Raw genomic sequence first — 27,743 nt, 5'->3', positions numbered from 1 at the left:
AGATTATACATGTTAGGTTACATGTCCATGCCGATTTTTTTCGTAATTGGATCTAAGATGGTCGGTATCTTTTTTTTTTTTTTATGCGGTATCTTGGACGTGCTCTGTCAGTTTTCATTCAAATTTGGCACATACATGTACTTTATACATGTTAGGATGCATGTCCATGACAATTTGTTTCAAAATCTGATTGACAGCCATCTGACTTTTTGGCCTTACTACTATTGATATTTCCACAATTTATGTACTATTTTCATTCATATTTGGCACATACATCATACATATCAGTGTGTTTCATAATCAGATCAAAGATGGCCGAATAATGGCTGTTTTTATTTTTGGCCATATTACTACTACACAGAACACGTGTTTTGATGTACCGTACTCGACCGGGTTAGCGCCCAGAGGCCTCAACTCAGAAAATCACGATTTTGTAGGGGTGGGCGCTTACCCGAGCACCCCCCTCGAAAAAGAGTGCAAATGAAAATTTTGATTCATCAAGTGACAGATTACGTCTTTGAGGGAAAATCAAATTACTAAATTAATTTGCGTCGTCATTGATTTTCACAATGAAGAAACAGAAATGATCACAAAAAATATGCACATTTTATTACAATATTAATTACGTACCACCATAATTTACGGAATTAAAAACATTTGAGTCTTTTGGAACACAGTCGAAGTCAAAATTGTCATATTATTTCCACTGACGAAGTTGTTGGATCGTACGCAAACTCTCGATGAAAATCACTTTCCGCCATGATGCAATTGCAGATTTGACCTACAGCAGCGTCGTTTGACCTAATGGGTCAAAGTTGGTTATTAACTAATCAGAATGCTGTGTTGTACTGACGCAAATTCCCGAAGACTTTCCGGTAACGCAATGCGGAAGTGAATAATCGATGTCGAAGTACGATCTGTTGGAATTGATTTCAGCGAATAAACGACATGGTTTTTCCAAAAAACTAGTAACTAGCCATTTTTGAGAATTAGACTGAATATGGCATGAAATATGTATCGCATTTTACTTGTATTAACAGGTCATTGTCGAAGCGTAGTTTACGCACGGTTACCGTGTTCTACGCATCCACAACATGTTCACAGCGGTCGATGTCCACGCTGTATCATATAAAAACGATTACCAAGATTCGTTACGCAAGACCAAGTTTTAAATTAGTTGCATTTTGAAGGGGTGGGCGCTTTGCCGAATGTGACCCCAAATATAAAAATTGCGCAAAAGTGGGGGGTGGGCGCTTGCTCGGGCATAGGCGCTAATGCGGTCGAGTACGGTAAATAGACAATCTGTTGTATACGCCACTTGGAACTCAAGTTTCAAGGACACGCTCGCGACAACCCCTCTGCTTTAATATGATGAGCACAAAAAGAACTTTCAAAAATTTAATGGGGACTGTGTCATTTTCAATGACTTGTAAACAATGTACCGGTAGTAGGGCTTGTAGGGCTTTTGAAATATGTTATAGAAAAGCTGACCTAATTTTATCCCACGTGTCCATTAGTAAATTTTCGCAGCTGGTTAAGTATTCAAAACAAGAAAAATTTTTGCATTATGCCTGTCACCTTTTTTGGGGAGAACAATGCCATTCCGGTTCCAGACCTTGGTCATGTATGGATAGATCTTGTGTGAACTTAATACATACATGTACATTGAACGTTTGCAAGTAATTTTGTTTCTCAGACTGGATTCAAAATGGCTGACTGGTGGTCATTTTGTTGTTAGTTTTGAATGTGGGGTGGGGGTTGGGGGAATTTTGTTGTAATGAATGTGGTTTCAGAGCTGTATCTGACATTAATTGACCAGGATGGATCTGATTCAGAATGGTGGAATGCTGTTATAAAGTATGCCTCTGACATATATTGATTGATGGCAATCAAACTACTATTCCTATGTCATTTCTTTCATGCTCTGATTCAAAGTGGCTGACTAATTTCAGTTATGTTTACTGTTAAAATAAGGATGACTCTTGTCATATCATGAAATGACTTGTTTTGGTAAAAAATTGTTTACTGGTAGCCATTTTTTATGAATTCTTTACCAGATCGCTGACATGCTTGAATATGCTTCAAACATCACATAAGCATCAAACTTAATGTTGTACATTTCCATATATATGGAACTGAATCTCGCTCATACATGAACAGATTTTGTTTACTACATGGTATATGCATTTTTCACATATAATGGTATTTAAAACATTATGTTGAAAAAGTAACGTGAAATAGCTGTGCTATTTCCAATGACTTGATTTTCTTGTATGCTGTTGAGTGAGATTAAATATAAATATTTATTGCTCTAAAATCTTTGTCTTCTTCTATTTGTATTGCTTTTGTAGATATTAAACTTGCAACAAACACATGGCATACCAGCATGTACCAGGGTGTCACGTATTACCAGAACGCACATCATCTGATGAAATCAGTTGTCTGTTAGCCAAGTCTCAAGTACCAGGGTGCGACATATTACCAGACCACACGTCACCAGATGGAATCAGTTGTCAGTTAGCCAAGTCTCAAGTTCCAGAGTGTGACGTATTACCAGACTGCACATCACAGGACGGAATCAGTTGTCAGTTAAGCAAGTCTCAAGTACCAGGGTGTGACATATTACCAGACCACACATCACCGGATGGAATCAGTTGTCAGGTAGCCAAGTCTCAGGTACTTGGGTCTGACACAATACCAGACCGCACATCACCGGATGGAATCAGTTGTCAGTTAGCCAAGTCTCATGTACCAGGGTGTGACATATTACCAGACCGCACATTAACGGATGAAATCAGTTGTCAGGTAGCCAAGCCTCAAATACCAAGGTGTGACATATTACCAGACTGCACATCACAGGACGGAATCAGTTGTCAGTTAGCCAAGTCTCAAGTACCAGGGTGTGACATATTACCAGACCACACATCACCTGATGGAATCAGTTGTCAGTTAACCAAGCCTCAAGTACCAAGGTGTGACATATTACCAGACTGCACGTCACAGGACGGAATCAGTTGTCAGTTAGCCAATTCTCAAGTATCAGGGTGTGACATATTACCAGACCACACATCACCAGATGGAATCAGTTGTCAGTTAGCCAAGTCTCATGTACCAGGGTGTGAGATATTATCAGACCACACATCACCGGATGGAATCAGTTGTCAGTTAGCCAAGTCTCAAGTACTAGGGTGTGACATATTACCAGATCGCACATCACCGGATGGAATCAGTTGTCAGTTAAGCAAGCCTCTAGTACCAGGGTGTGACATATTACCAGACGACACATCACCGGATGGAATCAGTTGTCAGGTAGCCAAGTCTCGGGTATTTGGGTCTGACACAATACCAGACCGCACATCACCGGATGGAATCAGTTGTCAGTTAGCCAAGTCTCAGGTACCTGGTTCTGACATATTACCAGACTGCATTTCACCGGATGGAATCAGTTGTCAGTTAGCCAAGTCTCAAGTACCAGGATGTGATGTAATACCAACCACACAACACCTGATGGAATCACCACTCAGTCAATCCAGTGTCAAGTACCACAGTGTGACATATCGTCAGACCACACATTATCCGATGAAATTAGTAGCCCGTTAGCTGAGATTGTTACTGATCGTCACTTGAACGCTGCTCCATTAACAAATGTTTTTTACGAACAATACTGACTCAGAATATGGCTGTACATGATTTGTGATGTTTCCATAATTCAGTTCGGATGAAATATCCTAAACAGGCTGGACAGGGAACATATTCAGTTGCAGCTATATGATATGATGGTCTTTTAAAGGGAATTAAAAAACCCTTTCTAGCCTTGAGTACTTCCACATTATGTGCATGATTTCCTTTGTTTGTTAGCTTTTGCCACAGCAATTTTCTTTTAGCGCTTCTGTATTTGAAACTCAACACATGAGCTACATCTGGTTCTTCACTATGCTTGCTTTCAAAATGCCTAGGTAACTTTGCAACTGGCTTCATACAGTACACACAATACTGGTATTTGTCCCATTTCCTTTTTTCTTTGTGTTATTTGCTGTAAGAACCAACACAGATGAAGTTTCAGATACAGTTGCCTTATTTTTGAGAGGATGATGAAGTATCAGGTTTCAAAACAGCACATACATTACTTGAACATTTGTTTTCTTCAACATCTTTTCCAATGCTTAATGACTGAAATTGGGGTGTAATGTTAAACACCTCTGACTCACAATCCGACGATTCAGATGTAGAGGCTCCATGATCATCATAATCCTCACCATAACTTTTATTTCTAGACATTTCATTAAATAGCTTTCTTTGTGATGTGCAGTCTGGTAATATGTCACACCGTGGTACTTGAGACTTGGCTAACTGGCGACTGATTCCATCCGGTGATGTGTCGTCTGGTAATATGTCACGCCCACATTTCTGTGCATATTTGTTCAAGCACATGGTAGCACGTATTGGATTCTCTAAATCCTGGAGACAGGCAAACACATACAGATTGGTTTTCAGAACACCAACCGACTCTCTCTTATCCATAAGCAATGTGACTTGATTTTTCACATGGTGTGTCAGAATGACCGGAACATTTCTACCTCTTTTTCCTCTTATTTCAACTCGTTCAAACAACTGACATAGGGCTTTCTCCCAATCCGACAAATGACATGCTTCTTCCATGTTTGCTCCACGAGATTCCCTGAAATCTGTAATTGTTATACGTTCCATCTCGCCACTTCTTTGACGATTGAAGATAATTAACTGTATGAGGGTGACTTCACTTAGCTTCTTCCATGACGTTTTACAGGTGTTTTCTTTAAGATTTTCATAATTGTGCTGCTTTTTTCAGATATTTGTTCATCCTTACAACATCTTCCACTAATGGTAGATCGTTTCGTTTGTTTCTCTTTTGTTCTAGCTTTGAGCTTAGTGCATGAGAACTAATTTTTTGAGCCCACTGCATCTCACACAACTTGAGGAACCTTGTATATGCTATTTCCATATTAGAATTTTCACTCTTTATGGCATCAGTTATACAGATTGCAGCACGCTTTTTCAAGGCATGTCCCAACATCAACGCTAGAGATAGTTTTCCAGCTTCATTTGTGCAGCTTCGATTACAGCATCAAATTTTGTAGGATGAATAAAATCCCTTAAACAAGAGTCTTCTTTACTCTGCTTCCTCAACTCTAAAAGTAGTCTTGCTAGTTCCCTCATCTTTTGTTTGACATACTGATGTCAGGTAGAGGCAGTACCAACTTTGATGTATTCTCTGTAGCCATATTCTACAATCAGATCATCATTTCCTGCTGTAATTGACACATCATCCTGAATCATTTGGGATAAAAAAATTTCAGCCATACCAGCATTTTTACTATGAGGTGACAACATTCCGGCAACTTGCTGTATACGATTATGAAATGCCTGCTGTGGTGCTTTTTGAAACATCCAGACTGTACATGATTTGTGATATTTCCATAATTCAGTTCGGATGAAATATCCCAAACAGGCTGGACAGGGAACATATTTAGTTGCACCTATCTGATATGATGGTCTTTTAAAGGGAATTAGAAAACCCTTTCCTGCCTTGAGTACTTCAACATTATTTGCATGATTTCCTTTGTTAGCTTTTGCCACAGCAATTTTCTTTCAGCATTTCTGGATTTAAAACTCAACACATGAGCTACATCTGGTTCTTCACTATGCTTGAGAATCCAATACGTGCTACCATGTGCTTGAACAAATATGCACAGAAATGTGGTTTGACTTGCCCTGAATGTTTCAACTCAACCAATCTTAAGAAAGCAAATTGCAACTATGTCTCAACTTTTCAACTTGAAAGACAATGGACAGGAAATTTTGGCTGGTTTTTTGGGTCATTACATCAGAGTTCATAGGAAGTTTTATAGGCTCCCACAAGACACCCTGCAGATCACTAAAGTCAGCAGAATTATACTTGCTTGTGAAAGAGGATCTGTGGAAAAGTACAAGAACAAATCACTTGATGACATAGAGATTGACTTGAATGGTAAGTATGGATTTACTTTAACGTACATGTATGCCAGAATATTTTCAATGAATGTGGTGATGGTATGTTCTTTTTTACCGCCCTATATTCGTGAAAGTAATTTCTGATTGGATGAAGTCATTTCGAAATTGTATTTATGCCAAAGCCACAGTTCCTGTGGTTGGCAAAATGGTTTTCAACTGCAGTTTTGAAATTTTTAAATGTTATTCTAAAATTGTTAACTTTATCGTAAATCACATTTATGCCTAAACAAAAATGGATGTTCTTACATCAAAAAAAAAATTAATTTCTCATTACTATTGTATGCTTCATCAATATGTGTGTTTATTTCAGAGGTTTCAGATGATGAAGAATCAGTGCTGATTGATATCAAGACTCCTGAAGGTATGTGAGAGTTATAATACTGGAAAATCAAGAATTTATGGATGGATTGACGATTAGAAACAAGGTGGCTGAATGTCAATCATTTCAGTGTTAAAAAAATCATAATTAAGCATCAGCTTCTGGATCCATATCTCTGACATGTTTATGTTCCAACTATATTACTATAAACAAAACTATACATCTTAAGTTTGATAACTAACTGGGACTGTGCCATGCATGGCTTGTTTTTTATAAAGGGGAAATAAAATCCAACCATGAAACTATTACATTACGTTATTCTTCATGAACAGCGTCTGTGTTTGCACACACTGTCACAGATCAGTACATTTCCGAATCTTTATTACTTTCATTATACCTGGTATTTTTTCAGCACCTACTGAGAAAACAGCAGATTCAGCTGTATGTAAGATAGAACCGTATTTGATACTAGAATCCAGTTTTAGGAATCTCAAGAATGGGAATGAACTTTCTGATGATATTGTCAATTCTGCTGTCTATCCTGCCACTCAAAAAAGAGAGGTAACTTAAAGTTATATTAATTTAAAGTTATATTAATTACTTCACTGAGTCTGTGTCACATGTACATCATTGTAATTAGATAAGAAATAATTTGTGTACACTATAGCATGCTGTACAGTTATCATGTGCTAGATAATATAATTAAAAAATAGAAATGATAATATTATAAAAGCTAAATTAAATCTTGTTTAAATTGTTAATACAATAGGGGACATTATACTATATAGTTTTTTATGAATTGCAGGATTCATTTTTCTTCTTTCTTTTTCATTTACATTTTACTTGATTCTTCCTTTTAGTTCAGCATGAGCTTGCTTATCCTAAAAGAAGGGCATCTGGCAAAAGTGATGCTTTTTTCACTCAGACTTCATCTAGTGTAAAGAAAAAAAGCAGACAGATGCCTCAAGGTATGGAACTGTTTCAGTATGTAGCTGCCAAAATTTCAATGTGTATTGCACCTCATAGACTATGACTTTATGATGTCTATTTAAACAATAATGAACGACCCGCCAACCTATAATGGACGAAAGCTCACTCCATTATGAGTTGACAAAGAATTTATTATTGTTATTTTTTGAAGCATTTTCAATATCAGTGGATTTGCTGCCACTAAAAAATGGAAAATTTCGAGAAAAATCCACAGTGAACAGAACTGTTTCGCAGTCACTGGCCTGTAAATCTGAATAATTTAAAATGTCTTTCTGAAAATTGTATTCACAATCTCATATGGCAAACTAAGAAAGAAACTAGTTTTTATCCATCAAATATTCTTGTAATTAAATAATTCACAGTGTGGTGTGGAGTAGCATTGTAGTGGTCGCCCGAGTGAACGGCACACAGTGACTAGTACTTTTGGTGTCCGTCACGACCTTGCACTATGCTATGCTAGACCGCCGCCTATGGACTGACGGAATTGACTGTGCGTAGGAGTGTGTACCATGGGTACATGTACGTTGTCGTATTGTTACCCAATCCAGCAAGTGTTTTCAAACCATTGAGGTGGATTTTATTGGCGACAGTCCTGTAATAGCTATTTTCAAATGCTACGAGAGGCCCATGATTTGATGAATACTTCAAGCCAAACGAATGCGTAGCGAGTGAGTGAACATGGCTGGAAAGCTAGTGGGTGTTAGCCATCCTACAAACAGTGATTTTAATCTTGCTGTATAAATAACAAGTCATTGTTAACGACACAGTCCCCGTCCAAAATTTTGTGATTTGACATATCAATTTGATGCTGATGAAGTCATTGAGATTAGATTGAAACCATTAATAGGAGATGGATTTGTAAAAAAAATATGATTTATTGCTTTTACATGAGACTTGGACAATCATATTGAATCAAATTACAAAAATAATGTTCGTGTTGATGTATCTATTGGTATACTGTTTTTGTACAAAATTTAAACAGAAATATTCATTGCATTCATAGGAAAGTAGGCATGGGTACCATGAAAAACAAAATGGCCGCCATATTTGTTTGAATCACGAAAAAAGTATGACGTGCACCTATAACCAAATGTGTATGATCATCATTCCAAGTTTAATCCAAATCGACCCAGTCATCTTTGAGAAACAGCCTCGGACATGTGAAAATGACGATTTAGCGCTTTTACATTAAAATTGGGCATCGGCCAGCCATATTGAATTGAATCACAAAAACCATGCTGGTGCAGATGTATCTCTTGGTATACTATCTCTGTACAAACTTTAAACAGAGACATTCATTGCATTCAAGATAAAGTAGCATGAGTACCATGAAAAACAAGATGGCCGCCATATTTGTTCGAATCACGATAAAAAAATGACGTGCAACTACAAACCAATATGTATGATCATCATACCAACTTTGATCCAAATCGGCCCAGTCATCTCTGAGAAACTGCTGCAGACACGTTTAGGTATCAGAAATAGCAAATTTTACATCCAAAATGGCCACAAGTCGCCCATTTTTGCTCCGATAATAAAGTAACTTGACGCGTATATGTAAGATATTATGTCTTCATGTAAAGTTTGAATGAAATCAGTCAATTGGTGTTTGAGATATAGCTCCGTACGTACATACATAGGAATGGACGGACGGACGGACGGACGGATGGAACTAACCCAAAATGATAGTCCCCGTTTTCGGACTTCGTTCGAACGGGGACTAAAAAAAAGACACCTGACAACAATCTTGTTTCACAAATAAGTGTAGTACTACTATTCATTTTTCTGTACTCACACTCTGTAAACATAGCAGCATCTGCTTGGTTGAATCACCCCGGGTTAACCTTAGTTCATTGACACGATTAGGGACATGACAGCGGCATCAGTCGTAGAATCTAGAAGCATGCCTACTAGATGAAATGCTTCAGCCGAGCGTGCTTTAACGTAGAGAGCTAACGAGGATGCTTGCAATTTCTCTTCTTAAATAGTTTCTCCTTTATTCGTTTTCGAAAACTACATTGTAATCAAATCCATGGTACAGGGATCAATAATGGGATACATTATTGCAAATAATCTGCTGCATTGACATCATAAAATCCACTGATATTGATAATGCTATAATATAATTAAATATAAGGTTTACTTTAAAATTGCATTACATCATTTATTACATATCCATGTTGATTTGTTTTTGTTATGTTTGACTGACTGGTGGTCATTTACAAAACCATAAAAAATCAACATATGAAAATGTCATTTAATTTGAAATTACTCATAGGATATTACTTATACACCTTGTTTTGATTTTGAGTGATGGCAATTTTTCAACTATTATTTCAAACAACTTCTTTTTGAAAATCTAAACAATTTTGCAGCAACAGATTTTGATTTGCGGCTGTCTATTTACCTTGTTACTTTGTAACAGTAGATTTACTTGATATTTTCTTTTTGTGTTAGGTGCAGAATATAAGATATGGAGTGTTGAAGAACAGATGGCTGTTAAAAATTATTTTTCGCAAGATATTAGACTTCTACACATGTCTGGAAAGGCTGCTTGCAGTAGTTGTTTACAACAGAATCCAGTTTTGTGCCATAGGTCCTGGAAAAATGTAAAAGATTGTGTTCGTAATTTGATTACGGTACATAAGAGGCGGAAGGATAAATGAATTCTGTTATTATTGCTGCCAGATGTTATATAATAATGTGGTATACATCAAACTGTAAAAGAACTGCTAAAGAGCCGCCAGTTCATATTTGCTACCACACCTGATTCTACATCTCACCTCATCAGGTGCTCGGCTATGGTAGTATTAAACTCTTTTTATAGAAAGGGAATCGTTCCAGCAGGATTATGATTTAAGGTATAGATACAGGTTCTTGGGCACTTGGGAGTGAATTTTTTTTTTTTTTTGCTTTTTTTATCCAAAGTCTTGGCTATAGATTGTTAAAATTTCGCAGTATTGTGAATAGTGGAACATACTCAAAAGACGATTTTAAATTATAGAAAACAGGTACAAACATTTTCTTTTTTGAATGTTTAGCAAGATTTAGCAAGGCTGTACATAAATAATCAAAAAGAAACATGGTGAAAAAAGTAATGACGGGATCTCCATATTATGCACTGTATTTAACTTTTTTCAAAACAATAATAGGTTGTTGTCAAAATAGTGTGAGAATTTCAAGACAAACTAACATAAACTGTGGGAGCTAATTAATTTCCAATCTCTGTGACTAACCAGAAAACACGAACAGAGATAATGCCTGTTTTATGAAAGTGACGACGTTAATCGTCTACAAAAATGGCTATTGCATCACAACGACATGCCAAAATCCATCATACATCGATGCTTGCTGATGTTCAATTGTCAGATAAAAAATAAAATAAAAATATTTACAATTCAAGGGAAACGGACGTAAAATTGTCTGCAGAGTCAACACCTTGCGCGAAAACTGTCACGGTGTCGTGTTATCATTTCCACTGAGTGAGGGGCACAATGGATCACGTAAAGCTGATGAGATATTCATACAGTTATATAAACATTGCGGATTGAGTCTAAATTTACTTTCCCTCAAACCTTAAAAAAATACATTGTATGACTCAGTTTTTCGTGATCTCCAGTGAAATGGACCATGCGAAGTTAGACGACCAGTTTGAAATGGGCCGTAATATTTTGCTACACAACGGCTATTTGCAGTTTTTACTACTCAATCAGTCAACTGCCTGTGAGAAAAAATCTAAATGGGAGGGAAAATATTGTAAATCGAGACAGGTTTCATTCAACTAAAGATGAGATGGGTCGATAAAAATTAAACGAACCCTGACCTCTGGAAGTACCCGATTTATAGAGTGCCTTAGTACCAGAGGTTGCAGAGCATACATACAATGTACTTTTCAACATCGCTACAGGTGCATGCTAGCTGACAAGGGGTTTCCGATTGAGGTAACCAAGATGGCATCACAGAGTGCTTCATTTTTCCGTGGTGCTTAAAAACAGAATCTTGTTGGCAATTTTTCTGTAATTTCCAGGGTATTTTTTTATTTTTAATTAACCAAGCATTTTACGAGCATGCCATTGACAAGTTATCGATACAGCTCAGCAATGGTGTTTATCCATTGCATTGCAATGCTATCAGCAGGGTGATCTCTACAGCAAAACGAAAAATGTTTACTTTGTATACTTCAGTTTTAAAATACCTTGGGAGAAAAAAAATGTGTGAAAACAAAAATATTTAGTAATATAACAATATGCCAGGCTAGAAGTTGTTGACATGTTGCGAGATAAGGGTGAAACTGTTTACTTATCATTTACAACTGTAAGCAACGTAAACAAACTTCGGGACTTTTAATCACATACGTGTGCCTCGGTTCCCTCTATTTTAAAATCGTTTTTTTGAGTGTTTCAGCATTGACAATGCTCCAAAATTTTAACATTATCTAGCCAAGACTGTCTGGGTAAGAAAAAGCAAAAAAAAAATAATTCACTCAAAGTGCCCACGAACATGCATCTATACCTTAAGGCCACTTCATTGTTATTGCAATGAATCTCACACTGTCAGATATTGTGGTCAAATCTATGCAGGTTGTTGTAACCTTTGCAGTTGGGTCATACCTTCATTAATTTCTGATAACTGGTACTATAGAAACAGTGACAGGTTCTTAAAGCGACAATAGATTTTGAAAATTTTTGTTTAAATATACCTACATAAAGATTACCAAAATACTGTTTTAGACATAATTGCGTGGAGATTGGTCAGCCTTTCAAGCTGGGAACGTATTTGACCCAGGGCCCTCAGTAAGTTATCATGTACTGTAATTTTTCATCAAAACTGGAATTCAATAGATGGAGACCATGACGCAACCGTGCCCCCCCCCCTTATTTCACTGACAATGATTTAATGTACAATGTCCGTTTATGCTATGCTTTCAGTGTCTGCAGGAAATGTTTTATTAAAATGAAAATATCGATAGTTGCATCTATTGTCGTTTTAACTACAGTGGTCACAAAAAAATTATGTCTTTATACTGAACTGAATGTGTGATCAGGTGAAACAAACCTATCTCTGCTACTCAGTAATACTACATGTGCACTTGTCCTACATTCTAAAAAAACATGTTACACTGATTGGTCTTATGGTAATCATGTCAATCAAAATCATGCTTTGCTCCAAAAGCCAATAGCAAGTTTGAGATATTCTGTGTACATCATTTGTTACTTAGGATGAATTATAAAAACATAATTGGATTCTAGAAATGTAAATGTTATTGAATTGAGCTCAATCTGAAATAAGTGGCTGAATTCATGGCTTCATTAATGGAGTTCCTGTGTTCTTTGTTATGATTAATTAATATTTTCATGTATTTCTACCTCCATATATTTTGTTTTTCATCAAATAAATCCTAAAGCAAGGTGGTCGTTGCACCATGGCCTGGTTGATAATGGACTTGTACCAATGCACACAATGCGTGTGAAATACATTGTTTACGTGTAATTCAAACACCCGCTGCGCCGACCACCACCCTTTAAGTTTATGGGCATAAGCATTTAGATCATTTACAATGATCATTTTGTGCATTTGATCTTAGGTGTACTTGAGTTCCAAACAGGTTTATTCCTTCCACTACCATAGTTATCTGTGGTCATCCACAACATGGTCTTGTTTAAATGTTGGAGTACCGTATGCTCTATCTCACCTAAATTTGGGATGGAAAATTACCACCTTTTCATGCTGGAAGTTTGAAAATAAGAATAAACATTTTGTTTGATATTGCATTCCAACAGAAACAAAAATATACTAAAAATATTTACAAATTTTCTATACATAATGCCACATGTGGCTGAGAAAAAACACAACTATGGAAAACTCCCTGCCTATACTATTAACAAGTACACTTTGATCTCTGCTCATTTCTCATTATAATGTAAGAAAGGAATATGTATTCCTTCAAACTATTGCAAATAAAGTTGGTTAGTAGAAAATAGCGTGATGATATTCTGTGTGAAAGTTGTATCAACCAGATTCCAACCCCATTCTATTTTATCGAATTCAAAATTTGGAAACAATGCTAGATAAATACTGATACGAGTTCATTGCTCTGAGAATTACAGTTGCAGTTTATGCAACTATCAGTGTTGTCCCCTACTGGAGATGTACATTGCCATTTTGTACAAAAAAAGTTAAAAAGAAATGCTTGCTTCCCTAATAAAATTGTGCAGAACGAGAGGGGAGCAGCTACCTTCCCTACCCAATTTTCAGCACCACTAAGTTATTGAACGATGTTGTATATACAAAAATATCCACACCTATTTTTATTTATACATTCAATCACTTAACATCCATTGGAATGGATGATAATGGATAAATGAAAAGTGACATGACAAAGAAAAAACAATTAAAAATTTAGGAAGTGTTGCTGTCTAAATTCAAATCAGATTTACAAATATTAAACTAAAGGTATTCACAGAGATTTAATGCTCAAGCAAATTTGTGAATATTTTGTATACATAAATGGAATGTTTTTGTGCTGGGCATAGACAGGGCAAGGCATCACAAATTGTTTTTCATTTTTTCGATCTGATTTTTGTTACAGAGAAGACATACCTAGCATTTGCTGGTAACTGAGTGTATGAGTTTCAATTCTCTATAACAAATATTTGACAATCTTACTGCCATTTGTGAATTGCACTTATATGTGTGAATGCTATGCTATTGTTCATATCAGTTCGAGGACATGTGAAGTGACACTTTGCACATGAGGGAGTGACACCCCCGAGATTTTCCACGTCCTCTGAAAAAAAATCGCGTCCTCAGAAAGGTGGTCCTCAGTATGATAGTCAAAGGCAGGTCCTTGAAGAAATGGTCTGATTGCTAAACTCTACTAACCCATGTATACCTACAATAATATTAAATTATGTAATTAAATATCAAGCCTGTAAACCCACTAGAAAGTGACGTCCTCGGAGACTGGTCTAGAAACCGAGTCCTCTGAGCATATAGTAATGCGAGTATGTGTGTGTGTATGTGTGTATGTGTGTCCGACTGTTCCACTGCTATCTCAAGAACCATACATCGGTTTTTGATGAAACTTGGTGCATAGATGCTCTGGGCCAATGCGCAGATTTGATTAGGTTTTGGTAAAAATCCATGCTCGTTAATTACCTAATTTGCATGATAATTAGCTAATTTTTAGCTGTTCTATGACTGTTCCACTGATATCTAAAGAACCACTCATTGGATTTTGATGAAACTTGGTACATAGATGCTCTGAACATATGCGCAGATTTGATTAATTTTTGGTAAAAATCCGTGCATATTAATTACCTAATTTACATGATAATTAGCTATTTTTTTTTAGTGGTTCCATGACTGTTCCACTGATATCTAAACAACCACTCATTGGATTTTGATGAAACTTGGTACATAGATGCTCTGAACTAATGCTAGGTTTTGATTAGTTTTTGGTAATAATCCGTGGATACTAATTACCTAATTTGCATAATGATTTGTCAATTTTCGGTTTTTCCACTGATATCTCAAGTACTAATCATCACATTTCAAATGAAACTTGGTACATAGATGTCATACGACACTGCACAGACCTGATAGTTTTTATGGTAATATCAGTACATATTAATTACCTAATTTGCATAATTAATTAATTTTCAGCATTTGATATAAGTAGTTAGCATTACATTTCAATGAAACTTGGTACTTACATACTCAAGGACTATGCAGAGATTGATTGTTTTCGATAAATATTTGTGCATATTAATCACCTAATTTGCATAATTAGTTAATTTTCAGCTTTTCCATGGGTATCTCAAGTACTAATCATCGCATTTCAATGAAACTTGGTACATAGATCCTTTAGGACTATGCAGAGACCTGATTAGTTTTAGGGTAAATAATTGTGCATATTAATTACCTAATTTGCATAATTAATTTTCAGCTTTTCTACTGATATCTAAAGTACTAATCATTTACATTTCAATGAATCTAGAATTATGCAGACCCAATTAGTTTCCGGTAAATATTAGTGCATATTAATCACCTAATTTGCATAATTAACCAACTTTCACACTGATATCTCAGGTACTATACATCACATATCAATGAATGTACATGGATGCTGTAGGACAATAGACAGACCTGAATAATTGTGGGTTACAATCTGTACATATTAATTACCTAATTTGCACAATTAACCAATTTTAAGCTTTCACACTGATATCTAAAGTACCGTAAAAACTCCAAAATTTCGACCGGTTTTAAATAATTGGCGTTAGAAATGTGACATGTTTTTAGAGTCGTGGCCGAGTTGTAACTCAAAATCTAAACAAAGTCATCAATCAGTGAGTATTATGACAAGCAAAACAAAACATCAAGACGCGCAGAAGAGGTCAGCACAAAACTAATAGGTCAAAAGACAAAGCTGTCTCGCACTACCTAGGAAAACTTGCGAATGTTCGAAGTACAGGTACCCATTGGACAAAAGATACATGGAAGTTTAGCAAACTATCTCCCCGACCCAGTGCAATGTATCCGGTTAGAATCAAAGCTCACGTGTCCCTTATTTGAGGGACCAAATTCTGCCGTAAATTCGCCCTTGGATTAAAAAATAAAATGGGATTTAAGAAAATAAAATGGGACTTTTAAGGTGTATTTTGGCATCATTTTTCGGACATTTCAATCAATCCTGCCGGCTGAAATAGAGTCTAAGTTTTACCGTAGTCATTGACGTCTGTCTATTCAAGAGTACACGTGTATGATTTTTATCGTGACTAGCGTGAGCGGGTAAGCTTCCTTTCGAGAATGAGCTGTTATCACTGTGAACAATGTTAAATTATTCTTCAGATGACCAGTTTATTTTTTAAAAACAACTAATTTTTTTATTTAAAAAAAAATCATGCCGTTTTCGCATCAAAATCCAAGCCAAAATATCGTACTACAACATCAATCTCTTCGCATTGCGTTCAATAACATTAACATATTTAAATAAGCTATGGTAATTTGAACACGTTGGCATCATCCAGCTTTTTGATTGGTTAATTAGCGATTTGACCTATTTGACCTATAAGAACATGGCGGATATCCTACAGCATCAAACGTTTATACGAGACCGGAATCATTCGCTTACGATGAAACTTAGTTGACTTTTATTTGTATTTCATAACCATTCAACAAATTTATTTTGTGTACATTATTATAATCACTACTGAGTACAGTAATAATCAACAATTCAGAAACGCAGCATGCCGAGATTTTTGTGTTCGTTTTTATTTGAAACTTCGTTTATTTAGAATATATTTTCGTTACCAATAAAATAAAAATCTCTCAGTCAATCAGAAACCCGGATTCATGCCTTCGAGGAAGGTCCCGTTTGAACGCTCACATCGGTTTTTTTTTTCGTTTGGGGGAAAACTAAAACTGGTCGCAATTTTCGAATAAGAATGAGTCGGCAATTTTTAGTGGAGTCGAAAATTTGGAGGTAAATAAAACACCGAAACCCGGCAAATAAATAGCCAATCGAATTTTTAGAGGGGTCGAAATTTTGGAGTTTTCACGGTACTAATTATTCCATTTCAATGAAACTTAGTACAAAGATGCTCTAGGACAATGTACAAACCTAATTAGTTTGGGGTAAAAATCTGTTCATATTAATTCCCTAATAAGCATAATAATTCATAATTTTTTGGTTCTAATCACATTTCAATTAAACTTGGAGACATAGATTTTCTGTTACATTGCGCAGACCTCATTAGTTTTACACTCAAATCTGGTCATATAAATTTTCTGATTTGCATAATTAGTTTTCAGCTAAGTAATTTCGAATTATATTTAATGTGTCTCCAATACTCTCAGCACATGGGAGTTCTTTCTAAGCTTTCTTTGATTTTAAACTAACGAAGCACACTGTTTACCACTCCTATTTTTTTCATTTGCCGATTTCTATTCAGAAAAATTCGACCGCTCGAAAATGCACTTAATTTTGCACTCTTAAAACATGTCAGATTTCCAACATTAATTATTTAAAACCGGTCGAAATTTTAAAACTTTTACGTTAGGAGCTGGAGCTCTCTTCTTGCAGGCGACCGTCGCCGGTAGTACAACAGCATGTTTTGTGCGTACATCCGTGCGCTGATTGTCTGCGACTGTCTTAGAAAATCCCTGAATAAGGCGTTGCCAAAATCGGAAAAAAATATATAAATGCCTCCTTAAAAAACGAACAGAATTAAAATATTTCTTTTAACAAATATGTTGCAGTGGGAAAAATGGGATTGGAAACGATGAACAAAACTTCTGTGCCTCGAGTTTCGATTCTAGGATTACGCGATTATTCATTATTGTGCGTTCGCTTCCTGGAGTTGGTTCTCAATACTACATAAAAATCATCAAGGATAAATAATTTAATATCCCACTTTGTACTCTTCACGGTAAACCATAGGCTCTGAAATACTCGTAGACTTTTTATTGAAAATACATCGAAGAGAAGCCATGATGTTTTGATCGTGATAAAAGGTCACCTTCCTAGGACCGCCCCCTGTTTAATAATTCATGAGATGACGCCATATTTACTGGGCATTGCCACGTGTTTTTACCGACCCCCATCAAAACACTGGTATAAATAACTGTATCTGATTTATATATTCAAGAGTAGTTGTTCTGGTCCAACGATTTTACATAAAATGTCTATGTCTATACGTTAACTTTCATTTTCAATAGTCTAGAAAGTATGACAAAGCAGTAATTCCTGGTTTAACGCGCAAATATGCAAATAAGCCTTTTTCTCGTCTTCTATTTTTGGAGAATTCTTGGGTTTTAAATTAAAATAGCTGATAGACGCTTTGGCCATTTGCCTCGAAATTTTCACACATTATTGACAAGGTGTTCCCCCTTCAAAATGCGTCCGGACAGTTTATTACGGCGAGTGGAACAAAAATAACAAGTCCGCAATTAACATGGATATATAAATTATGCAAAAATAGAAAAGAGTGAACTTTGAGGTCATGCTGTGCGACTTTGAAAGCCGTTAGAGAGATGAGTGGACGCATTTGAATTAGTAGTATACCTAGGTATCCAGTGATGTAATTTTACCCACAAACGAACTTAAAGTTTTTAAGCTATTTTTTTTTAAACCACTTTTGTCCAAAAAAGCATATTTTTGACCCAAAATCAGAAACGCATTCTGGATATTTAAAATAAAGACAAGTTTTACAAAGTTTGTATAATAAGCTTTCAGAAAATATATAACATGTTGGATATATAATACGATCTTCATTGTCTAATTACTCAATTAAAAAGCAAGCCCAATAAACTGCATCTCTACCTTAATGTGTATCTTCTACATCGTCCGTTGTGTGAGCCCATAGTAAAACAGTGTTTCATCTTTGATCACGTAATTTGTATACAACTCAAAATCATTGGAACAAAATCATATTTTAGAACGGTTTATGAGAACAAACAAATTCGACAAGACATTCGGATTTATATCTTTTCTGTAATTGAACATTCTAATTAGTCGAGAACCACTAAATTAGTTTTACCAGTGGTTAATTACAAGGTGTTTGTCAAAGCATATCTTTATTATATATATGTATATGTATTAAATTCCCTTCACAACTGACAACATATTTATAGTGTTACGCGTTTACGTATTTCTACTTAGCATACATTGAATATGCATACACATATTGTTATTAGTTTGACAGTTTAATATGAGTGGGTATTTACTTTTCATAAAGTAGACGAGATTTATTATCAGACCATGTAAGTCGTGAATGTTATGACAAATAAGCAAACTACTTTATCGAGAATATACTGCCACATTATGTTAGTATTTATTCATCAAACAGTGTATCAAACAGTTGTCAGTAAGTAGCCAGCCAGTACTAAAAATATTGGCTTTAAGTCGAACTATCTTTGTTTAAGCAGTTAATTATTAATATATCATAAACGTAGTCACGAAGAAAACAATTGATTTCATGGGCGGTTTAGAATCGAACAGCTGTAAAGCAATTATTACAAGTTATGACTGCAAATGCAAACGGTTACATCTACATACAAAGCGTGTAATTTACTGATTCGTATAGAGTAGCAGAAACCGCCACTTTAAACCTGTTCTGAAATCATACACGCAGTTCAGAGTGAAATCTAACATGAGCTGCTGAACCTTACCTTACTTAACTGATTTATTACCAAGACTGGCAAAAACTAGACAAAGAAAATTAGACAAAGACGTCTATCGACGGCCACTACGCTGATTTTATTCAGTGTATCATATACAATGATAGAAAAGGCCTTCCTACCTAATTTCCATCTTCTCGTCTTAATGTCACTAGTAGTTCTATTGTCGACAATCACAATATAACAGCTCGAAGAAGTCTTGTTTTTATAGTACGTGTTTGCTTGTGTATAGCGTACGGTGGGTAAAACTATTGAATCTCCACTCGACAGTAGTACCAAAGCGTGAAATGCTGAAGTGTTTCTACTAAATAGTGAATATCTCCGTCGACCTGAATACTGCTGTAATAAATATTGATGTATTGACACAAATCCACTGCTCACCCACTTGACAGGTACTATTTTATTGTGACCTCATAACGCAGGCAAGGAACAGGTTTGTATTAAATGTTCACAAATTATATGACATGTGAGAGATGTGAAGGAATGTACATTGATTCTGAATCCGGGTTTCGGATGTCAAGATCTGTATTACTTTGCTCTTCCTCAGTTTATTTTTGTTCTAAGGGCGGAGACATTGACATTGAGGCTGGAAGAATTTACAATGACGTCTCATTTATGCATTTAAGCTGAATCTGTTAGAAATATCTGAATGAATGTAATAGCCAATTATAATACAAGAAATATTGTGTGAAAATCCTAACAAATATATGAGGTATTAGCGTATTTTGTTAAGGTCAACCATAATGTCAAAAGTTTAAACTACAAAATGGATGGACCAATCAGAATACCGGGATAGCAAAGAGAAATTTGCAAATATTATCCCTATGAGAGAGCCAAACGCAGTCACGTGATAATAAATATTTATATTTTAATAAATATTTATATTGACCTCTTGTGCATTCTTGTCTCTGGCGTCATTATGTTTGTTACTGGTCTCTGATAACATAACAGCCGAGGCACTTAAATTGTATAAAAGGATGCAGAACCGTGACATTCGAATTTTATTTTTTATGCTGATGGCTAAATTTTATTTTAACTCAGAAAGTTTTGGCTCACAATTGTATCTCGCGTACTGTTGTTCTTCTTCGTAATTATTGTTTTTGACGTCGGCCAATATCAATATACGTTGGCTGCAGTTGCATTCTTTTCACTGTTTTCATTAACTTGTATTTTCCCTATGCAATCTACGGTTGTGTGTTTTCTCTATAGCACTTGTATCGTACTTATTAATCTAATGTACAAGAAACTATGCTAACGTCTTCTCATTGACTCCCATCATGAAAGACATAATCTTGTTTTTTTTCTGGACGTAACAATTTAACAATTGCATTTACAATTGTTTCACACTAATCAAAACTCACATTCTCATTATCAATATACCTTGCAGTAAGCAGACAAAATAAAATATGGGAACCTGAATCCAATGTTCTGCAACTCAACCCGGGTAGTACATTTATATTATGTATTATATTAACAGAGTGGGTCAATTGGAAACAAACCACTTTTTCAATTTCTTCGTCCATTGAGTACAATATCGAATTCAAAATGAGAGCAAAATGAAAAGCGTCATCTTATTCAACTTTTGTCAACACCCCAGAACATAAAATAAGTTATCACCATAAATGCACTTGGCGCATTAATCAACTCATACCCATTGTGTTCAAATGAAGGAAGGGAGAACAGTGTTCAAGCATTCTTTCGATGCTTTGAGTACTTCGCGTATTTGAATGTCATCCTAAACCTAACATGAACGCAATAGGGATTACTAGTACTACAGATTTTTAGCTTAACATGTTATTAAATTTCCTCTCATTTCGATCTTTTCACACGATTTTCTCCTCATGAAGGTTGAATAAGTATGTGGGGATAATGTATTCTTGTCGCGTTGGAGAATATTTAATTAGTCAGTCAGTTCTTTTTAAATAGCCTTGCCTTGAATGAAATGGGGGGGTCGCGTATGAAATAATGCCATGATGTCGTTGTCATTACCGTTGCAGTTAAAATTGCTGTGGTTGTAAATAAGTGTTATACAATCAACTTCGACTTTGGACACGCATAACTGATATTTTTAAAAATTTTGAAACATAGATAATTTTTTTTTATTGATATCCTTCAACTTATTTAGATTTTATGTGAGTCAATAAATATTAACCGCACCGCATCACGAATCAACAGTACGTTGTGTGGTCCAATGACCTACGCACACCGCGTGAATAAGCAGTGTGTTGTGTGGTCCAATGACCTACGCACACCGCGTGAATAAGCAGTGTGTTGAGTGGTCCAATGATAGACGTGCACCACATAGAGAATGTATTGCGCATAACTGGAAAATGTAAGCATTTATTTGCAAATCATAAAATTAATCTCCCTAATGTCTTAGTATCGATGATGATCTGTATCGTAGTTCAAGGCCTGTGTTCCAAAAATACAGATTGCATAAACAAATAAATAAATCATGCTGTAAAGTCACTCAATGTTCTTTTGTAAATTTCATGTCTTAGTTTTAAGAAATGATACAAATAAGCTGCCATGGATTGTAGTATGTTACTGTCAGACGTCTCCATCAATTCCACAAACTTATTATATGAAGACAATGTAAAATAGTATCTTGGAATGTATTTATCCCCAATAACCTCAAAAATGGACAAATTAATAGTGATATTCATCTTTAATTTCAGAATTACATAAAGGACAGACTCGGCCACTTTTTCCGGTACCATTTTTCCTGTCTGTTTCTATCCTGAGACAAATACCAGAACAATGAAAACGCGATAACACACACCTGTGAGCGGGGACAGACACGAGAAATAAATATCATTCGGTTCCAAGACGAATTTTGAAATTTCGATAGTTTTCTATTTTATCCATAGTTGAAATATTACCATACCAACACAAATACAAACGATATTCCAATCTAGAAACGAAGATCTTAATAAGTAAATCAATATTTGAGACGTCCTGTGCATTCCAAACCTCTTGCATATTGCACGATGATAATAGTTGTTTAACATAAGTGAAACAGTTTGGTCTAGTTCTTGACTGAGAAATCTATTTTAACCCAATAATTGACGCATCTCTTAGCTGATATTATTTTGTAACATTTTTTTTTCAATGTTTTTTATAATGTCTTAGTAAATCACACGCATCATTATGTATAAAGTTCAAATTAAATACCAATATTGTCAATTGTATCATGCGCAATTGCAATTAAGAAGTAGTCATTGAAATTTAAATACCAATATACCATTGTTGTAAACCAGACTTCCAGTCACCGATTTTAATATACGGACATACACGTGATTAGCTCATTTTTTTCAAAGTCGGAATGTCAGCATTTGTTGTCTGTTTATTCTAGTATTTGTTTTCCCTACTTCTCCATTTCAGCATTGGCCGATTTCGATAAACTTTGGGAAAATGACTCATAATTACGTTGTAAGTTACTAAACTTACATTTAAACTATAGCATAACACTGTTAGATTCACGATTCTCCAAAAACATATTTGGGCGATTTTTGACTTTCGATTTATTTCAAAAATGAAGGCAACTCCGAGGTTGCGTGTCCCCATATTGACACTTTATCCGGCTTGTTTTAATTAAATGTGGTACTAATATGTCTGAATTGCATATTCTGAACCGCCCTCAGCGTTGAAATTATGGCAGGAAACCAGACGAATTGTTCTCCTGTTGAAACCACAGAGGTCATTGGGGTCATCATGGCTTCAGTGAGTACGCACTGAGTCTTATTAATTGAGCAAAGACCGTATTATCTAACACTACAGGTGAGTAATTTACTGTCGCGACCAACCCCAATAACATGGATTTGTTTATGCCCGGTAATGCAGCGAACACCGAAACCGCAATCACGTGTAAAAGTATCGCTTATCGGTTGTATGTTCATTTCAGAAGTGCGCATGCTCAGTTTAGAAAGTGTGACATACTATGTAAATCGACGCTACACGTCATATGAATATGGATACATAATTATTAATCCAAGAGTGTAAGTGTGTGAAAATGTCACCAGACCACGAACGAACCCGGAAATGTTAATACACACAGACACTATTGTGTCAACACAGGTGGCGCTATTCAGAACAGACATTTGCGGCGATCTGCCTGTCAATGCACAGGCACAGCTGCATTCCTAACTGTAGAGGTCGCACTACGATACTTGGATGATTGGAGCTATATATTTAAAGTGCCGGTGAAATGACTGCATGTATTGGTACATCAATATTATTATTTTTTTAATTTATCAAGTATAAAGTCCATTTTTAAAGTTTTTTGACTGTTTCAGGATGGGCGTGGCTACAACAGAGAAATATCTCTAATTTACTCGGATACAAGTAATCATTTTTAAAAACAAAAATCAATAACTGCATATTCCAGTGGAACACAAATTCAAAACGGGTAATGTGTTGGTGGGCATTTCACAGGCACTTTAACATTGTCATCATCTCGTAACTACAGCGTGACATTACAGAAAAAGTTTCTGTTGCGAATGTTTGACATTTGATTGTTTTGTGATCCTTTTTAAAAACGATCAACATGGAAAAAACGTGCATACGTACAATTTTTCTCAGTAATAAGACGACTGAAAAAAAGTATTGTCTTCTTTGAATGAATTTGATTGCTGTAGCGGAATCAATTATACTTCTGAAAGAATGAAAACTGAAAGAAAATTGTGCATATTGATTTCATTTAATAAATCAAGGAATATAAACTTTAGCTTAAGTTGAAATATACATACTTGTACATCATATCGTGTGCGAGGATCTCAACAAAAATAGATCAAATTTTAATATCAGGAGGATTATTTGAACAAACATATTCATAATTCCATTCACTTTACTATTTTATTTAAGTTATTATTATATTATTATTAGCGTGTTTAAAAAAAATTGGGGGCACTAAAGAATGATTTATGCTCATTGGAGACAACGAAATCCAGTGCTTGTTCGTATGGAAATACCTATATGTATAGAGTGTATATATACTCCACATTGCGTACATGATTTATTATTACCTGTCTGCAGTTTCATTTCAGAATGTCAGAAAAACGAGAAAAACATTGGTATCTGTCGTTGATGGCACCCAATGTCAAAGGGCAAGGATATTCGTGGATTGATCCGTCAAGGATGTATGTTAACACCGAGGTATTTACATCATAAGTCGACGTGTATCCACTCCATTTACATCTAAAAAATTGTTTTTTGTTTTTGTTTTTTTTTTGTTTGTTTTTTTCTCGAAATCGGTTACTTGATAGCGAAAAGATAGTGCACATCCGTCACTATTTTTCTACTAATTATGAGTCACCAAGTTTTAATAGTTTTTACAAACAAATATTAATCACCCCGACTGAAGTCAGTCTACTGTATTTAGCTTATTACGACTTATCAGAAATACAATGTAAAAAAGCAATCTGTCTTGACTACTCATTACGTGTTCACTCGCTATGTAAGATTACGGTCAATCGGACACTGACTTGAACTTTCTTAGTAAAACAGTTATATACACTAAAGGTGATCAGCGAAATAAGAAACGATTGTCAGCCACTTTTTAAATAACAATACATGAATGTTGCAGTACGTATTCGCCATTGATATTAATTTTCGTTCGTTCTTTCATATTTCGCACCAATAATGTTGAATGGAGCCCTTTTTTAATCGAAAAATGGATAACTTGATGTATGAGAGATGTTTTTTTTTTGTATGGTGAACTGGCATAGTGAGCGTAAGTTTTATTTCAGGTGTATTTTGTTGGTTTAGAACATAAATGTATTTGTGTGATTATTTCCTATACCTGACAGGCTTTTCAAGAATGCGTTCGTGATTTGGTAGCTGCATTTGACCCTGATGAAATAGACTTAGTTGCTGGGATAGACCCGTTTGGTACAACGTTAGGTAACGTACAATAGTTTATTTATACATAATATGAGTGGCCCATGTGTGGCATGTTTAGAATAAATTTCAGATTCAGTGTACCACTATTCTTTCGAGTGTGGGGTAGATTAATCCAACTTACTGTAACCATTCCTCTGGAACTGGAAACGTACATTATGCCATATGTAAAGCATTAAATGTGTGAATAGTGATTGGTTTCTTTAATTCGAGTAGTATATTTTGATTGTGGTACTTGGCACAAATTTTATTTAGTTATATTATTTGTGAATGATTTTTAAGATTATTTGCTCATTTCCATGTCGTAATTACATTATTCTCTGTAGCTTCTGCGATCGCATTTCACCTCAAAAAAGGCTATCTATCTGTTCGTCAGAAAGGCGTTTTCTGTGTGGAAACAGTGTCAGCTGGATATAAAGACTGGAAAGGGTCTGAACTGACAGTTGAGATAAGAAAGGACGCTTTTGCTGAAGGTATGACAATATATGCCAATGAAGGACGCCCATCCCAATGCCCCTTAAATAAATATTAGTAATAAAAACCGAAAAACAAATATATGAGTAATTATTTCATCATTCTACTGAGAAATAATTCAGACAGAATTACAGACGAACCATGTTACAGAGAAACGACAGAATGTCACACTACATTACAGTATGCATCTAAACTGCACTTTGCATCTTATTTCAGGTACACGAGTTCTCGTGGTTGACCAGTGGATTGAGTCTGGCGGTACTATGTATGCTACTATAGATATTATCGAGAAACTCAAAGGAATAGTTGCAGGTACTCATACAATGCGTTTACTTATTGTGTATTTCATTCAGCAACAAATGGTATTACTGGCTCATATAAATGCAGTGTGACGACCCCACTTTAATAATTACCAAGGGAATATAAATGGTAAAGGGCAGTAGTCATTGCGCCACGCATGTGCGAGATATGTGGGTCTCATTATGATGTAAACCAGGATGGCGACTTTGACTATTGCGCAGATCAACGAGTACGAACTGAGACATTACCAAGCTTTAATTAGATATTTTCTAGGTGATTGGAAAGTGTCGGAGTCACCGGCGGTAATTGGTGCAAGTCGCGCTCAGGTCAAACCTTATACTAATTTTAATTACTAGAAGAGCATATTGGATTGTGGGAAAATCAATGTTTCAAGTTATCAACACAAAAGTCGCATATACGCAGCGCGACGACCACCACCACCCGTTAACAATGATTGAGGTGCAATGGGATTGCTTCTTACTTTACATGTTGTACTTTGACAACTCCGTTTACTATATCAACTATACAGCTGTTAATATATTATGTTCTTTCGATCAACAACTGTCGGACGTTTTATATTTTTCAAGCTTGAAATTTGAACTTGATATATATTTCTCATATATATCATTCAACGTGTTATATACATTTCATTTTTGCCAAAACTCAAAAAAAAATGAAAGTATTAACAGAGGACGAGATTATAACATTTACTTTGTAATGATTGTAATGTTCTGCATATATAATGCTGTTGTTACTTTCTTTTACAGGTATTGCAGTAATCTGCATAGAAGATACAGAGAATAGTAAAGCACTGAAAGAAAAATATAAATGTTCTCATTTGATACCACCACAGTTACAAAAACAATTCAATAAACATCAGTTAGATAGTTTCAAACTTTTTGAAGAAGGTAGATCAGGTCTTGCATACCAAGCCAAACATGAAGACCGCGATGAGCAGAGATTATGCTAATCGAATGACGTCATGGCGTCGGGATAATTACTGGATGATTAGCGCATTTGTTTTTGTTAATTGCACAATTAGTTAAATAATATGAATATGATGACTTTCACAGTGTGAGGAAATGACAATAGCTATTAGAGGACAATTTTACTACCAGCGTTGTAAATCGAGAATGAATGATTTTTCGTATAGTACATATAAGAAACTAGTACCACAAAGCTGAACCATGTTGCTTCAGTAGCTATAAACAATATAGGTTGTTTTGAATGTAAAGGTGAAATATTGTTTCACTGCTCAGATATAAAAATGTAAGTTGCAATACATTTTTTTGTTTATTTGTTTGTTTATAAAGTAATGTATATTGGCCATAGATGATGTATTTTCCATGCATTATTTTGTGTCAAATATACTATCATACTACATTATCGAGTTATTTAAATAAAAACACTATATCACAGTTGTGCTACATGGAATATGGTAGCTATACTGGATAAACTAAATGCGAGTGTGGATTGGTAACTATATAGTATAATCATTGTTCGTGGAACACCAACAATAAACAATCCATACTACCCATGTTTCTCTGTT

General features: G+C 35.4%; 2 protein-coding genes across 3 annotated transcripts; both read left to right on the top strand.

Annotated features, from left to right (window-relative positions):
* Positions 1-4,402: 4,402 nt before the first annotated feature.
* LOC144342484 (uncharacterized) lies at positions 4,403-13,317 on the top strand. The gene is made up of 5 exons (XM_085490847.1): positions 4,403-6,007; positions 6,341-6,391; positions 6,762-6,910; positions 7,210-7,317; positions 9,797-13,317. Exons 1-4 carry the CDS (start codon positions 5,797-5,799, stop codon positions 7,288-7,290), a joined length of 492 nt encoding a protein of 163 aa, XP_085346973.1. The 5' UTR covers positions 4,403-5,796; the 3' UTR covers positions 7,291-7,317; positions 9,797-13,317.
* A 9,873-nt stretch (positions 13,318-23,190) lies between these two features.
* Positions 23,191-27,655, top strand: LOC100378161 (uncharacterized). 2 transcript variants are annotated; one of them, XM_085491458.1, is made up of 6 exons: positions 23,191-23,302; positions 24,568-24,676; positions 25,330-25,423; positions 25,747-25,893; positions 26,111-26,206; positions 26,962-27,655. In XM_085491458.1, exons 2-6 carry the CDS (start codon positions 24,569-24,571, stop codon positions 27,162-27,164), a joined length of 648 nt encoding a protein of 215 aa, XP_085347584.1. In that variant the 5' UTR covers positions 23,191-23,302; position 24,568; the 3' UTR covers positions 27,165-27,655. The 2 variants fall into 2 exon arrangements, with proteins under 2 accessions (XP_085347584.1, XP_077864819.1); XM_078008693.2 differs by having other exon boundaries at positions 23,219-23,302; positions 24,557-24,676.
* The last annotated feature ends 88 nt before the right edge of the window (positions 27,656-27,743 follow it).

Source organism: Saccoglossus kowalevskii, chromosome 16, assembly GCF_978046115.1.
Source record: "Saccoglossus kowalevskii chromosome 16, keSacKowa6.1, whole genome shotgun sequence".
Taxonomy (NCBI): domain Eukaryota; kingdom Metazoa; phylum Hemichordata; class Enteropneusta; family Harrimaniidae; genus Saccoglossus; species Saccoglossus kowalevskii.
This window is presented reverse-complemented; position numbering and strand designations above follow the sequence as displayed.

Excerpts from the sequence above, each read along its gene's own strand:
- LOC144342484 (XM_085490847.1), top strand. The coding sequence starts at position 5,797 with ATGTCTCAACTTTTCAACTTGAAAGACAATGGACAGGAAATTTTGGCT. Across the intron at positions 6,008-6,340 it reads CATAGAGATTGACTTGAATG|AGGTTTCAGATGATGAAGAA; the intron begins GTAAGTATGGAT and ends TGTTTATTTCAG. Across the intron at positions 6,392-6,761 it reads TGATATCAAGACTCCTGAAG|CACCTACTGAGAAAACAGCA; the intron begins GTATGTGAGAGT and ends GTATTTTTTCAG.
- LOC100378161 (XM_085491458.1), top strand. The coding sequence starts at position 24,569 with ATGTCAGAAAAACGAGAAAAACATTGGTATCTGTCGTTGATGGCACCC. Across the intron at positions 24,677-25,329 it reads GGATGTATGTTAACACCGAG|GCTTTTCAAGAATGCGTTCG; the intron begins GTATTTACATCA and ends TATACCTGACAG. Across the intron at positions 25,424-25,746 it reads CCCGTTTGGTACAACGTTAG|CTTCTGCGATCGCATTTCAC; the intron begins GTAACGTACAAT and ends TATTCTCTGTAG.